The following is a 14,414-nucleotide window of genomic DNA, read 5'->3' as shown; positions in this document are numbered from 1 at the left end:
CAACATATCTCTTGTAATATACTATTCTTTCATTAACCCAATTATCCCCTATAACATTCTGAAATTCCCAAAAAGTCATCACCATATTGGCATAACTATTGGCACATGCAGTGTCCATAGCAATGCACTTTTCTGGTGGCATAATTCACCATTAAAAGTAAAAACATTTAATCAAAAATAAACATTAACAAAGTGCATAATCACTTGTTGTGTCTTTTGGCTTTTCCCGGTTAGGGGTTGCCACAGCAGAACTCTGGTCCGCTAATGATTGGCAGTTGATTTTTACGTGCTGAGTTGCCAGCCCTAATGCGCAACCTTCAATGAAGGTATGCCCATTCACACATGTCTCCAAGCAGAAGACAGTCTAGCTGAGAGTCGAACCGGTCAGCGTCTTACTGTGAGGCGACAACGCTACTGCAGCATCACCACCGCAGAAAGTGCATAATCACTAATATCAGATAAAAAACTCCTAATGGCTTCTACCCCATATCCATTGGGAATCATCGTAAATAAAATATGAACATCTATGGTTACAAAAACAAATCGTGACACATCACTAACCTGAGTAACACACTATGCAGGCCTTCCAAAAAGTCCTCTGTATCCTTTAACACATTCAGTGTTTACATTTAATTCAGTACAGGTCTCAACTTATCTTCAACATGGATAGATAGTGGCTGCATCACCTACCATTGCCCAGACACTATAGGTTTCCTGGGTGGTTTGGTGGGATTTTTATGAATTTTTGGTAGACCATGCATAACAGGAAAAACAGGTTCCTCAACATTAAAATACATATACATCTCATAGGTTATGGACCTTGTCATCAATAGGTCATATAACTCTTCATGCACTCCTTTAATAAATTTATTAACCACATTCAAAGTCCTTTTTCTATACATTAAAATGTCAAACAAATGTTCCTGCATTCTTTTAAGGTAAAAGGATTCATCCATAACCACTACACACCCACCTTTATCAGCTGGGCATACCTGAATACTATCATTAGCCTGTAATTCATTTAAAGCATCACCTTCATCAGTAGTTAAATTATAAAACCTTTTACCTTAACTGTTATTGCACAGTATCACTTGTTGTAATTCTTTCTCAGAAACTTTTAGAAAAGCTTCAGTGGTTAGTACCAGTGGATAAAAACTCTTGCTTTCTTAAATTTATTGTACTGTCCCTGTCCCAGAAACAAAGTTTTCACTGTAACATTCCTTGTAAAAAGACGAAGATCCAATACAACATACACATATTTCACGGTCTTGGCTGGATCCAAAAGCTGGACCTTTATTTAGAAGCTGCAGTTGTGGATATGTAAACTACACAACAATACATTGTACACTACCTTGTTCACATCCTCCTTTTCTTCTTGTCTAGAGTCAGGCCCTGTTCCTGGTCCAATGATGAATGCCTTTTCCTTCTCCCTCTGCTTTGTGAACATTGTTTCACTCGCCAATTCTGTTGCTTCAATGCTACCTGAAGGGGTGGAAACTTGCATACGTTTAAAGTTTATGCGGATTGTAAAAGTAGAAATTTAGTTTATTAAGCCATGTGTAGAGACTGCGCGTGTTATTATTATTCCCATTTTTTGCTATGTAGTTTGCTCTGTCCTTTTTCTATAGATCTTAGTTCCAGTTGTTTTATCTCTGTTTCTATATTCACTTCTAATATAGTTGGTTTAGGTTGATTTCCATTTTCTAGTAATTTCTTTTTTTTGGCAGCCACCATAATTGGAGACAGCAAGGTCTTACCATGTCTAGGCAATTCTGCTTCTGTATCATAGCTCAGAAAATTCATCTCCCTCGTCACACCAATCTGCTCACCCAGCATCTTTGACAGTGCATCCCACAGGGGATCCTTAAAGTTTGCCAACTCAATGCACTCTCAGAATATATGTTCCCATTTACCTCTTTCTTCCCCACCACACCTCCAACATTTGCTATCTACCTGAGGAAAACTTCTCTGGAGTCTACCTGGGGGTATAAAAATATCTGTGTAAACATTTACAAGCAAAAATCCTAAATGTTGGAGATTTTGTTGCACATTTGGGAGACATACACATATACTGCCATTGTTTCTTTGTGAATTGCTTAGCCATTCTCTCTCCCCAATCATTTCTAACCTCCACTGACTGATTCTTATAGTTATCATGCAATATTTTATATACTGCACTAATTATCCCTTTTTTAAAAACAGCTTCAGTACTAGATTCTACTAAAACTCTACCAGTGCTAGTTTTTCATTTAGAACCCCCCTATTTCTTTCTCTTTGCCTGATCTGATATCAATCCCTGATAGGGAGGGCAATCACTAACCAACATCCTTGACCTTGTCTTCACTGATCGATGAATCGTATTCCATCCCAGTGCGACATCCTCACTCATTAGGTACGACCTTAAAGCTCTCTATCTTGATATAAAATATAAAATCAGAGTCCTACCCAGACCCAGGAACTTTTAAAAACTTCTCCAAGACTTACGTCCTACTTATTTATGTATATTTGTATATATTTACTCATTTAATGTTTAATTCTGAGTTATTCCTTAGCTAGATTGCCCCCCCCCCCAAAAAAAAAAAAAACTGGAAAGCTATGCTGTTTACAGTAGAAATGCCCTAGTACACTGAAGGCATGATGCAATCAAAACAAATTTGCTACAAATGAGAAGTATTTAACTATTGCTCTGGTAAGGATAGTTTAAGACCTATGAGGTCACACAGCTGGGTATCAAATGGGAAGCATGGCTAGACATAAAATGTCCCATCAGGGATACTACCCTTGTACTTAGCTATGACCAATAAGATGCACCAAACATTGTACTGCCTAGTATGATGTGAACAATTATTCTTCCCTACCCATTAACCATGCGGTAGTAGTATGTCAGGACATTTTATGCACCCCAGTGATTGGAAAGAACTGTGCTAAAGTGATTTATGCTAGATGTGATTCACTAAGTCACACATGGTTCCTTGATATGTCATCATGTGCATCAACTGTATACTGCTAGGCTGCCATGACATGGTGTGCCTTGTATATAAATACACACCCCAGCAAAATGCAACTGGGACTGCATTGCACAGCTTCAGGGAGTGTGTCCAGGTACTAACAGCATTGTAAAGTCCTGCCTACAGCAGCCTTATTCTGCAGGAAGAGGGACTGAAGGGCTACTAGGGCCGCAACAGGTGCCTGGCTATAATAATTTCAAGGTCAAGTGCAAACATCTCCACAAAAAACACAAATCAATGATATTTGCAGTTGGCAAACTTCCCTGCTCTCCATGTAGAAGAACTTACCTCTCGCATCGTTCTTCAGTCGCTTAACCTTTGCATACAGGTTAACACCAAATAAGTGTGAAAACATGGCAACAGCAGTGCTCTCACTGTTCCACTAAAACAATAGTAAAAATGGTCAGGAAGCAGCAACACTGATGAGCTGTAATGCAACATGTCTGGTTACACTTTGCCACCATGTCAGGATCCGTAAAGAACTCAGTTCATGACCTGTGGCTTATTCAGTCATTAAACTCATTTGCTAAATTGACAGTACAAGATATTTCAAGCAGCACACTCCAGACATCCCCACACTCAAAAATATGCATGCATTAGATAGTTTTATATATATATATATATATATATATACATATATATATATATATATATATATATATATATATATATATACATATATATATATATATATATATATATATATATATATATGGGTCTAGGACACATGCTTGACTAGCATATGTCCAAATCACAAAACATCGAACACACATACACGAAAGCGCTTAACATTGAAAAGTGCTTCTGTGTATGTGTAGTAAAAAAAAAACCTGACGTTTCTGCAGGGGGGGGGCTTTGCCCCCATGCACCCCCTACTTTATTATTCTCACTTCAAGATCACACTACAGTGGGGAAAAGGGAATTTTCCCTTACCCGCACTGTAGTCCGATCTATGAAACAGGCACATATACACGGAAGCGCTTGTCGATGTTAAGCGCTTTCGTGTATGTGCATTCGATATTTTGTGATTCGGACATATGCTAGTCAAGCATGTGTCCGGATCCTATATATATATATATATATATATATATATATATACCTACAATGGATATAAAAAGTGTACACACCCCTGTTAAAATGCTAGGTTTTTGTGATATAAAAAAATTAGACCAAAATAAATCATTGCAACACTTTTCCCTCCTTTAATGTGACCTATAACCTGTACAATTCAATTGAAAAACAAACAAATCTGTTAGGGGAAAAATATAAAAAATAAAAAATGTACAATAAGCTGGTTGCATAAGTGTGCACACCCTTAAACTAATACTTTGTTAAAAGAAGAATTATTTGGAAAGAGTATTTTATTTATTTATTAATTTTTTACAGCAAAGAAACATTTGCTCTAAAAAAATAAATAAATAAACAATTAGGGATAGAGTGCCCCTACAAACACAGCGCAATAGGCAGTTACCTAGTTCACCTATGCATAATGTCGGCTCTAGCTACAAGAGAATAGAGAATAAATTATTCAGGTGGATTAGGATACGTAAAGTATGATGTGATGGCATATGAGAAAACAACACCAGTCAGTAAGAAAGAAGGGACAATTACTGTAACTGTTAATTGCCTCATCTCTGGTACTAGCCAAGAGCTTAGAAACAGACAACAACACATAAAACAAGCACCTACAGTCATAGCATGTGCACAGCTTTTCATGTGAGGCTGTGCTGGATTCCCTGGATACCATTACAGAGCAGTATAAAAGAAAGAGGGCAGATGGAAAAAAGAAAGAAAGAAAGAAAACATTAGAATGGCAAAGTTACTTTCATGTCATCTGCAATCCTCAAAATTTCAAAAAGCATCCAGCCAAAACTGCAAAACAAGTTTTATAAGAAATACTGTACAAAACCAACTTAGCTGAAGCAACAGGGTGCTAAGAAGACATCGTAAAGCACATTTCTAAAGAAAAACATACCTGCTTCAGCACATCTAGAATGAGTTCTTGATAGACTTCATTAATTGCCACTGAGACTGTCTGCTGGTCCATGCCTTTACAGAACTGTCTGCTATTTATCAGTCCAATTAATTCCCATGCAGAAAGGCCATTTTTGTTACAAATGGATGCTTTATATTGCTCAAACTGTTCCTGTTGCCACCCTCTTCCCATAACGTCTGACAATTTTTTCAGCAGATACTCAACCTGCAAAGAATTCCAGAGACAGAAAAAGTGGTTAAGCAAAATTAAGGAGTAAATAAGCTGAACAAAACCAGACAGATAACCAAAAAATACTTCTTGAACAGAGCACTTCAAGTGTATAAGACCATGACACACTTTACTCTGGAGGGTCTTTAGCTGTGTGAAAACTGTAACCTGAAGGTACTGGTCACAAATCTATTTTTTCAACAATATTTGTCTTTAATACAATATCAGTGTACCTCTAAAGTTAACATGTGTAACATCATTGTGTTGTGATAAAGTAAGCACATAGGAAGCTTGTTGCAATTAAATTCTTGCCTGTCACTTATGTATGTTATTTCTTTGTTAAATTCTATTCTTTGCATAAGATGTTAAACCAATGTTGCATCAGCTCATGTTAGTGGTAGTACAAATGGAAGTAAAATTTAAATGGAAGCGAGCACAGGCTATTAAATAAACATCTTTATTAATATTAATATTATTATTATCATTATTATTATTTTGCCAAATTATATAAGATGGCTACTTTTTAAAATGTCGGCACCCGCTTCAGCGAGTCCTGAAATATGGAGATTGAATGGCTAAAAAAAACAGACTTACATATACCAAGTCTGAGACTGCCATTTCTCAGAATACGCCCTATTCTCTGAGGTATGGCCATCTCAGAATACTCCCAAGGAGTTGGTATTTATAAGTCCAGGGTGTCTGTGGGGCTTAGATCCCTTAAAAAACAAGTTTAAAAGAGAAGAGCGATGTTCAAGATTTGCTCTTCTGCGTTTTCATTCTCTTTTTTCAGTGCGCTGGCACTCAGCATTACAAATACCGACATTTCAATAGGGAACCCGGTAAGGCTGTTACATTATAATATAATATTAAGTCAAAGAAACATATTTTCATTATCTTTTTTTCATTTCTTTAAATCTTTTCTTTTATCCATGTGTTATTTACAGCAGAGAGTCGATTATCTGAACTAACTGGGACCTAGGGAAATTCGGATAATCAAGCATACACTGAACCAGATAAAGCACTTCTAAAATCATGTTTTTTTTTTCCTGCACACTTTTCAACCATTCAGTGATTCCAATGGATAGTAAAGAATATTTTTCACACCTGAATGGGCTACAAGCTCATAAAACACACACAAGCAAACACATATAATGTTTACATATTCAGTCTCTATGATTTTTCCTACCCAAAACATCAGAACGCTGCGTTCAAATTATTGCTGTTTCGAATAACTGACGTTTGGATAATTGACTCTCTACTGTCCTGTTCCTTGAGGGATAGGCAATTGCCAGGATAGAAGATGACAATGTGTCTGAATTTAAACTGGAAGAAATGGAGAAGGTTAGGTAGCTCGAGACAATTTATGTAGAGCAATACAATGGTGGGTTTGGTAGGGAAGGCTGGCTGCAAAGTGTGCTATTTTATTGTAGCAAGTTTCCAATTTGGTTGTCTGATTTTTTTTTTGCTAAAGAGGGGGAAAGCATAAAGGAGCGTAGAGAGGAGGAAGCTTATGGATATGGCTAGTCTGGTATTGTCAGTGAGGAATGACTTGCTTCTATACCAAGTTTGATGTGAACTTTCTTAATTGTGGTGGCTATGTGTTGGTCAAATCTGAGTTTGTTGTCGATAGTCATGCTGAGGAGTTTTGTATGTTCAACTGGTTGGAAGACTGTGTTGCTTGCTGAGAGAATGGTGAAAGGAGGGATGGTAGGTGATTGTTTGCTTCTGGTAAGATATGTTTGACATCATTAATAGCTTGTTGGACTACTATTTGGCAGTCTGGTAAGGTATCTTCTGAGACTAAAGTTGAATCACTTGCATACTGAACTACTTTAGTGTGTCTTGTGGATGATGCTAGATCATTAGAGAAGATGGTGAAAAGAAGCGGCCCTAGTATGGATCCTTGGGGAACTCCGAATGAGACAGGCAGAAGTAGTGAAAGTTCAGATTTCCATTGTACTGCTTGTTGTCTGTCAGAAAGATATCTTAGGAACCAGGAGAGGGAAGTCTTTGTTAGGTTTGGTGAGCAAGAGTATTAAGGAGTGTCGAATGCTTTTGACATGTCTAGAAAGATTGATGCTACTTGCTGGTTTGAATTTCTGAGTTGGTTGAAGGTGTTAGAGAAATTAATTAGGGCTGTGATAGTGATGTGTTTTGGTCTGAAACTGTGTTGGGAGGGAGAGATAAGGTTGTGAGACAGCAGGTATTATAGTAATTGAGCGTGTATACATTTTGCCAGAATTTTGACACAGAGGAAAAGGATGGCTATGGGTCTGTAATTGTTTAATTCTGTTGATGTTTCTCCTTTATGATATATAAAATTTTACATAATTTTGGGATATTTTGTTCTGCTATAGATCTACTTACCAGAATGGAGATAGGCAGAGCTATGGCATCAGCTGAAAGTTTGAGGTACTCATTGGGGATTTGGTCAGCTTCTAAGCAAGAAGGTTTCAGTTTTTTCAGCATCGTTCTTATGTTGTTAGTTAGGACAGGTTTGAGGTCAAAAGAGTTGTTGTTAGTTTCCACATTAGGTGGAAGAGATGGTGGGGTGGAATTGTTCCCTGTAACTAAGGAGAGGATGGTGTTTATAAAGTTGGTGTTGATTTGTGAGGCAATACTCACACTTTGGTTATTGGTTGTTGGTTCTGGGTTGTGGCTTTACCTGGGTGGAGGAGCGAGTTAATTGCCCACCAGAACTTTTTGGGATTGTTTTCATGTTTGTTTTGCACAGATGTATAATATGTTTTTTTTTTGTCTAGTTTGCATTGTTTCTTTGTTTGATTGCAGAGCTGCTAGTATGCTAACAGAGTTTTATTGTCCTTCATTTTCTGGTATTGAAACCAGGTTTTGTCTCTTAGTTTTTGAAATGAAATGGTTTCTTTTGATATCCAGGGCAATCTCTTATTTTTAACACAATATGTATGAGTTGCTATTAAGCATTATTTAGAATAGCTAGTAATGTGTCACTGAAGTATGTTATGGCCTGGTCGAGTTGGAGATGATGGAGTGGTGTCCAGTTACATTTATTGAGCATGTCTAAGAATGCTTCATTGGAGAAGTTTTGGTATTTCGTACAACTTTGCAAACTATGGTTCTAGGTGGGTTGAGCTGATGATGGATTAAGTAGGTAGGTCTATGGCCACTTAAATTATTTGGAAAGTATCTGGAGAGATAGCTGTGGGTGGTGCTGTTAATAAGTGACCTCTCTAAGATAGATTCCCTTTTGCTATGTTTATCTGTTCAAATGGGAAACTGGATAGTTTGGGAGAAACAATGTAGATTTATGAAGGTGAAGGGGTTATCACCAGTGCAAATATTCCAGTCTAAGTTGAAGCCACCTGTGATAATGGTTTCATGAGTGTAGGTTGAGGCTGTCCAAGCTATGAGTTCCTCAATGCCAGTGGGAGTATTGTTTGGAGGTATGTAAGTTGCTATTATGGCAATATTTTTCTTTAGATTTATTCTGAGCCGTATTACTAGGATTTCAAAGTTGTTATCATAAGGGTATTTGATGGGTAAGTAGTCTATACTTAAGTTATCTTTGTAGAAAATTGCAGCCCCGCCTCCTTTCTTCTTCATCCTGTCTAACCTGTGTATGCAATAACCTTGTGGGAGCATGTCTGGGTCTCTTATATGGGGGTTTAGCCAAATTTCTGTTGCTATAAAAATGTCTGGTTAGTATTGTGCAATGACTGCATGAAAGTCTGTGATTTTGTTAACTAGGATTCTAAGGTTCATGTTAAGAATGAGAAGGTTTGAAGTTTTAATGCGCGGAAGGGGTGGAATGGTAGGCATGATGGCATGTTGTGCAGTATGTGGCCCGGGATTGGGGTGTATATCACCACTATGGAAAGTCTGTGATTATATACATGCATGTTTGTGTGACAGTTTGGAGTATGCAAAGGTGTTTGCTGAATTGGTTAGTGGTACTGCTGATAACTACATGTTTGCAGTGGAAGTATGCAATAGGTATGTGATTGGAGAGTTGAGAGGAGGTGGCAAGGTAGGAGAGTGAGAAATGGACGGTAACAGCACAATATTGTGTAAGGCTATGGACATGTATCTGTAGGTGAGTGTAGGATGTTAGATAGTATGCATATAGCAGTAGGGTATACAGTGTGGGCAGGCGAAAGAGCATGGTATAATATATTAGGTTAGCTTGGGGGAGTGGTTAGTGTTTGTATAAGTCTAGATGATTCAGGGATGGGTGGGAATGGGGTAGGGTAGAAGAGCGGAGTTAGCCTGAGCATAGCAAGGGCGAACAGAGTGGGCTGCCCCCCCCTTAGAGAAGAGTGCAAAGAAAAACAATCAGTATGAAAAGTGGAAACCTTAGAGCTGTAAGATAAGTGAAAGCAAGGAGGAGTTAGAGGCAGAAAGGTAGGAGTGTAAACAGATAGTTGCAGAAATACTACTTGTATGGCCTTGGTGTGTAGGTAAATCAACAAAGGAAGGCGAATCTGTCTGGGGACAAAATACACCAAGTAAATGGTACTAGCCTTACTTTACAGGACATCCAATGGGGAGGCAGATTTACTTGGGACAAGATACAGCAAGTATATTGCTAGTTGTGCCACCTAGTGGTGAGAGACAAAGCTATAGCTGTCTGGGGTGGGGGGAGCCATTGATGGTGTGCAAGCAGGCCGAAACAATGTTTGAAAAAATAACTAGTAAAAGTACCAAATTTGCTATAAAAAGAACTGCAAACATCCATTCACCTATGCAGAATTTTCTGGTGGGTATCCTTATTAAAAAGTGTAATTCTTGGCTGGAAATAACTGCAGTTGCTGGGGGGGGGGACTTGAGCTAAGATGATAAAGGCAGACCAAGTGTGCTGTAAAAAAGAGATAAGTGATGTAAGGAATATGGCTAGTTATTGCAAAGTGCACAACACTGCAGTGAGCAGTAAAGTAAGAGGAGTGAAGGTGAGCTGACTGAATGCAGATGTGTTTTGTTAGGAGAGGTATAAAGGAACCTGGGGAGGCTGTAAGGGGATTTGTGGTGTCTGTGGAGTAAGTGCACAATGACTGAGAGAGCCAGAAGTTCAACAGACTGCAATGCTGCAGTGGATTAGATAGCAGGCAGAAATCATATAACAGTAACAGCAACAGACATACTTATGCAGTCATTAGTTCTCAAAATAACAGTGCAACAGGCAATAACTGAAGATAACACAGAACACACACTTATGCAGAACTGTAATATTAAGTAATACAGAATAGCACTGATCAATAGAAGCCGATGAAGCTTACCAGTTGCCAACAGGGAACAAGCGTTTCCATCTCTGGCAACTTAAAACACTGCTTTAGTAAATGGAATATGTGCAGTTGCAGCTTTTAAAAATAACTAGGGTCAAGGATACTGTGCAAGTACACAAAACAGTCAAAACCAGTTCAGGAACATTATGTCATCTCTCCACTGTTATATAATAATGGCTCATTTGTATTCAAAAGTGAGCACATTGATTGGACAGCCCAACCAGCCTGCCCATTGTAAATCAAGCAAATAAAATAAAAAATGTCTTGCCCCTGAAGCACCATTGAGTGGCCAGATTTTCTATTAGCATATGCTTAGAGGACAAAGCAAAATACCACAAAAATCAGGTACGTTCTACAGAATTAAAGAATCAGAAATGTATCTCATCCCCCTTATACTTTTGCACTGTTCCTAGTAAAATCTTGACAAAAAAACAAACAAAAAAAATGGAGATTCTTTTTTCTCTGTTGCTTCTCCTGCACTGCACTGATATACCGTGCAAGCATGGGAACGTAAATCGCATACGCATGCGTAGTACATCAGTGAACACTATAGCGGCCTTATACAAAGACATCATTTAAGAAAGATAAGCAAATTCTTTCTTAAATAATGTCACTGTATAAAAGCAATAATAAGTTCCTGTTTGTGGATATATCAGGATTTAACCACGGTTGGCTTTGTTTAATCACTTGGGTTTTGCCCTTCTGATCTAACCACACCAGTCATGGGTAAATCAGGACATACTGACAGACAGTTGTGGATTAATGTGTAATTAAACTTTAATGAACTAATGCACATTCTCTTTATTGTTCTGCAGGCTTTGTGTGAAAGAATGATGTACAAAACTTTTCAGGAACATATCTTTGTATCAACTGCTTACTGCTAAACTTCAAAATATAGCCTTTGCTGCTGCAGAAATACTTTCTGAAATGTATCTCACACTAGTCTGATTGTTCAATACTTGCAATCCTGAGCTGGACCAGAAAACAGTTCCCACTTGTCAGTGTTCTTCACTGGTTAAGCATAAATTCATTAATAATTAATTTTTAATTAATATTTACTTTATTTTGACAAATATATGACAGCAGATCCCTCAAAGTAGAAGTTTCAACAACTTAACAATTCAGTATTTTATGATCACTTGGTGACAATTACAAACCTCTACCCCCTTACAGCTAGGCCCCTCTCACAATATCTAGTCTCTTGGAATAATTCTGGACATGTAAGTGGCATCAGTACACATACCAACTATATAATGCACTTCAACGGGACAAATTCCTCAGGGAACTAGGGTTTATGTTTTCCTGTACACTAAATCTACAAAATGTAGAACATGTGACATTATGAAGGAACTTTGACTTGTAAAAAATCTTGTAACTAAGCCTTAGAAACTTTTAGAATGCCATATTTCAGTCTTCTGACTGAGTGTAACATTGCCTCTGCTGGGCACAGATCTACATCATGTCACATAGGTATGCCTGTACTGCCTCTTTAACTTTCACAAATGAAGTGTCCAATTCTCCAGATAACTCAAGTGGATGCTGCCTTAGGTTCAGCAAGCTCAGTAAAGATAGACATTAAAGGCATCCTTGCTTCACAACAATAGGAGGCAAGCTCAATGACTCTAAATGTGAAATCCTTTCAGAGGAGTCTACATCTTAACACTTTGTAGCTAAACATTAACAAAACTGCAGTCATCTAGTCCAACAATCCGAGAGGAAGGCACATACATCTTCCGATATAGGATCTGTGGCATAGGGGGATGAATCTCTGACTTTGACCCAGATGCGATAAGTTCAACTAGTGGCCAGTGTGCAGGGGAAGCTGATAATCAGGCAAAAATGAATGGTAAGCCAATGCCTGCTCGTCTCTTCCACAGCTGGAATTACACGACCTAGATGATAGCACTGGTGGTGATAATAGGGCTTTGCCACAGAGCAGTTGCAACAGGGTAAGATGGGTAGGGAAATGGATGTTTTATCACACAGGTGGGGCATTCCCCTTACAGCACCCACTGCAATTACACCTTATAATATAAACACAGCATGTGAAAGGGAATTACAGCTTAATACAATAACCTGAGCCACAGTGTGACAAGATTCCCTGCCCTGTCTTGCTCTGACCCACTCAATGAAGCATGTGACTTGTACCCATTAGAACATTCACTTAAGGTCCTTTTCAGATGGGAGACCCTTCAAACATGGGTCATATGGTGGCTATCACATGCATGGGGGCCACTATGGAAAGATGTACTTGGGAGATGGTCTCCAAGCAGATATGGCTACATTAATTTCTACTGTCAGATAAGGAATGAATTAAATGAAACTATTATCAAAGTTGTTAAGTATAAACAAGAAGAGTGTGAAATTTGCTAGCTGTGAGTAAAAATAAATAAATCAATAAATAAATTCAAGTGTAAGATTCCAAGTTATCCTACAAAGTATTTCTCTCTTTCCTTCTTTTTTCGTTGCATGTACACATTTCCAGTTACTGTGCACAGTTTCTTTCTCTTGCTTTCTTTTTGGCATTAGTGTCCTAGATGAGAATAATATATGTTCTAACAGACACCACATGAGCGACATCTGTCTCATCTTATCAGCAGCAAGTACACATTTTGGGAGGAGGTATTTTATGCTCTTAAAGAATTACAAAGCAAATACCACAGTTTCAGAAAAGCACATGTATACCAACAGCAATTAACAGCATATGATGAAATGCTAGAAGATAATGAAGTCCACCACTTTACATTAAAAACACGCTGCAACAGCTGTCTAACTAGGGTTGCAGGTATGTGCTAGATATGTGCATATCACAATAAACCTTTGGACACATTCTAAAACATTTGTGTGTGTCTTTCGTTTTGCTGATGTTTAAGGATAGCCACAGTTGTAAAATCAAATAATTAAATGAGTGGTGAGATAACAGAAATGACAACAAAGAGAGGCAGCGGTATCCATGCGTTTTAATGCAAGATGGTGTTTGAATTTATTTCATTCTTGTATTACGACTTTCAGGAATGTTCACGATTAAACTTTATGCCAGTGCTGAAGTAAGAACAGCGAATACAGAAGTGCAACACATCAAACAGGAGTTGTACATAAAAGACACAAACAAAATCTGATATGGTAAAAGTATTGAAAGGTTGTCATACAAAAACCAAGTAAAGGGTTTAGCAGCTACTGATGAAACCAAGCTAAGTAGGGCAGGTCAGGGGTAAAAATGCAACTCATCAGTAGGCATGAGAAAGAACTCTTTAAGGGAGTGGGCAGCAGGGAAGGACTAAAAGATGAGTACCAATATGGAATAACATGTTATCAGCATACATATCTGTGGAGGTAGTAGTGGCAGGCCTCTCACGGCAACACAGAAATCAACCCAGTGAGCAGCTTTTGTGTAAGTGGCAGGTGACGCTTTCTTGTGTTTTGGCTACATTTGGTTGGGTTGCGTTGAGCTGCACATCTGTGGTACTCCTGCAAACTGACTGTGATCTGTCTGACAACATCTGACTCACTATCATTCTCTACAAAATCAGGGAAGTGATCATTTCTTTGTTGTTTAACATTCCAGATGCAGTACGGCTGACTCTTCTAATTATGGATACTGCTTACTGTATCAAGAGGATTTTTGGGTCACTTACAGCACAGGTATAATAAGTTTAGCCTGTGACAGAATGTACTATTACTGGTGCTTTATGTGGTTATTCCAAAATGCTTAGCAATATGTTGTTTTCTGTTTGCTGCTTGCTTTTTTCTGTTTGTCTTATATTACTTTGCTTTGTGTGCCTCTGTGTTCCATTTGGCTGGGCTGCTCTGAGCTGTGCATTGAGCACCAGTGGGGCACTGCACACTTCACAGGCACAAGTCACAGGAATTAAACTGTCACTATAGTCTTAGTGTTCCTATATTATCACATCATAAAATGAATTTGTAATTTCTTCTTGTCATAGT

The 14,414-nt window shown here is 38.2% G+C and overlaps 1 protein-coding gene across 1 annotated transcript in view; it reads right to left on the bottom strand.

Moving 5' to 3' along the window:
* The window catches only part of SWAP70 (switching B cell complex subunit SWAP70), a 1,273,088-nt gene that overhangs the window by 522,460 nt on the left and 736,214 nt on the right, over positions 1 to 14,414 (bottom strand). Inside the window, exon 4 of the mRNA XM_044059373.1 lies at positions 4,984 to 5,208. Coding sequence (XP_043915308.1) covers positions 4,984 to 5,208 — 225 coding nt within the window. The remainder of the gene's footprint in view (positions 1 to 4,983; positions 5,209 to 14,414) is intronic.

The sequence above is a fragment of the Protopterus annectens genome, chromosome 17.part0 (genome assembly GCF_019279795.1).
Source record: "Protopterus annectens isolate FY-2018-M chromosome 17.part0, PAN1.0, whole genome shotgun sequence".
Taxonomy (NCBI): domain Eukaryota; kingdom Metazoa; phylum Chordata; order Ceratodontiformes; family Protopteridae; genus Protopterus; species Protopterus annectens.
Note: the sequence above shows the minus strand (reverse complement) of the source record. Positions and strands in the feature narration are given on the sequence as shown.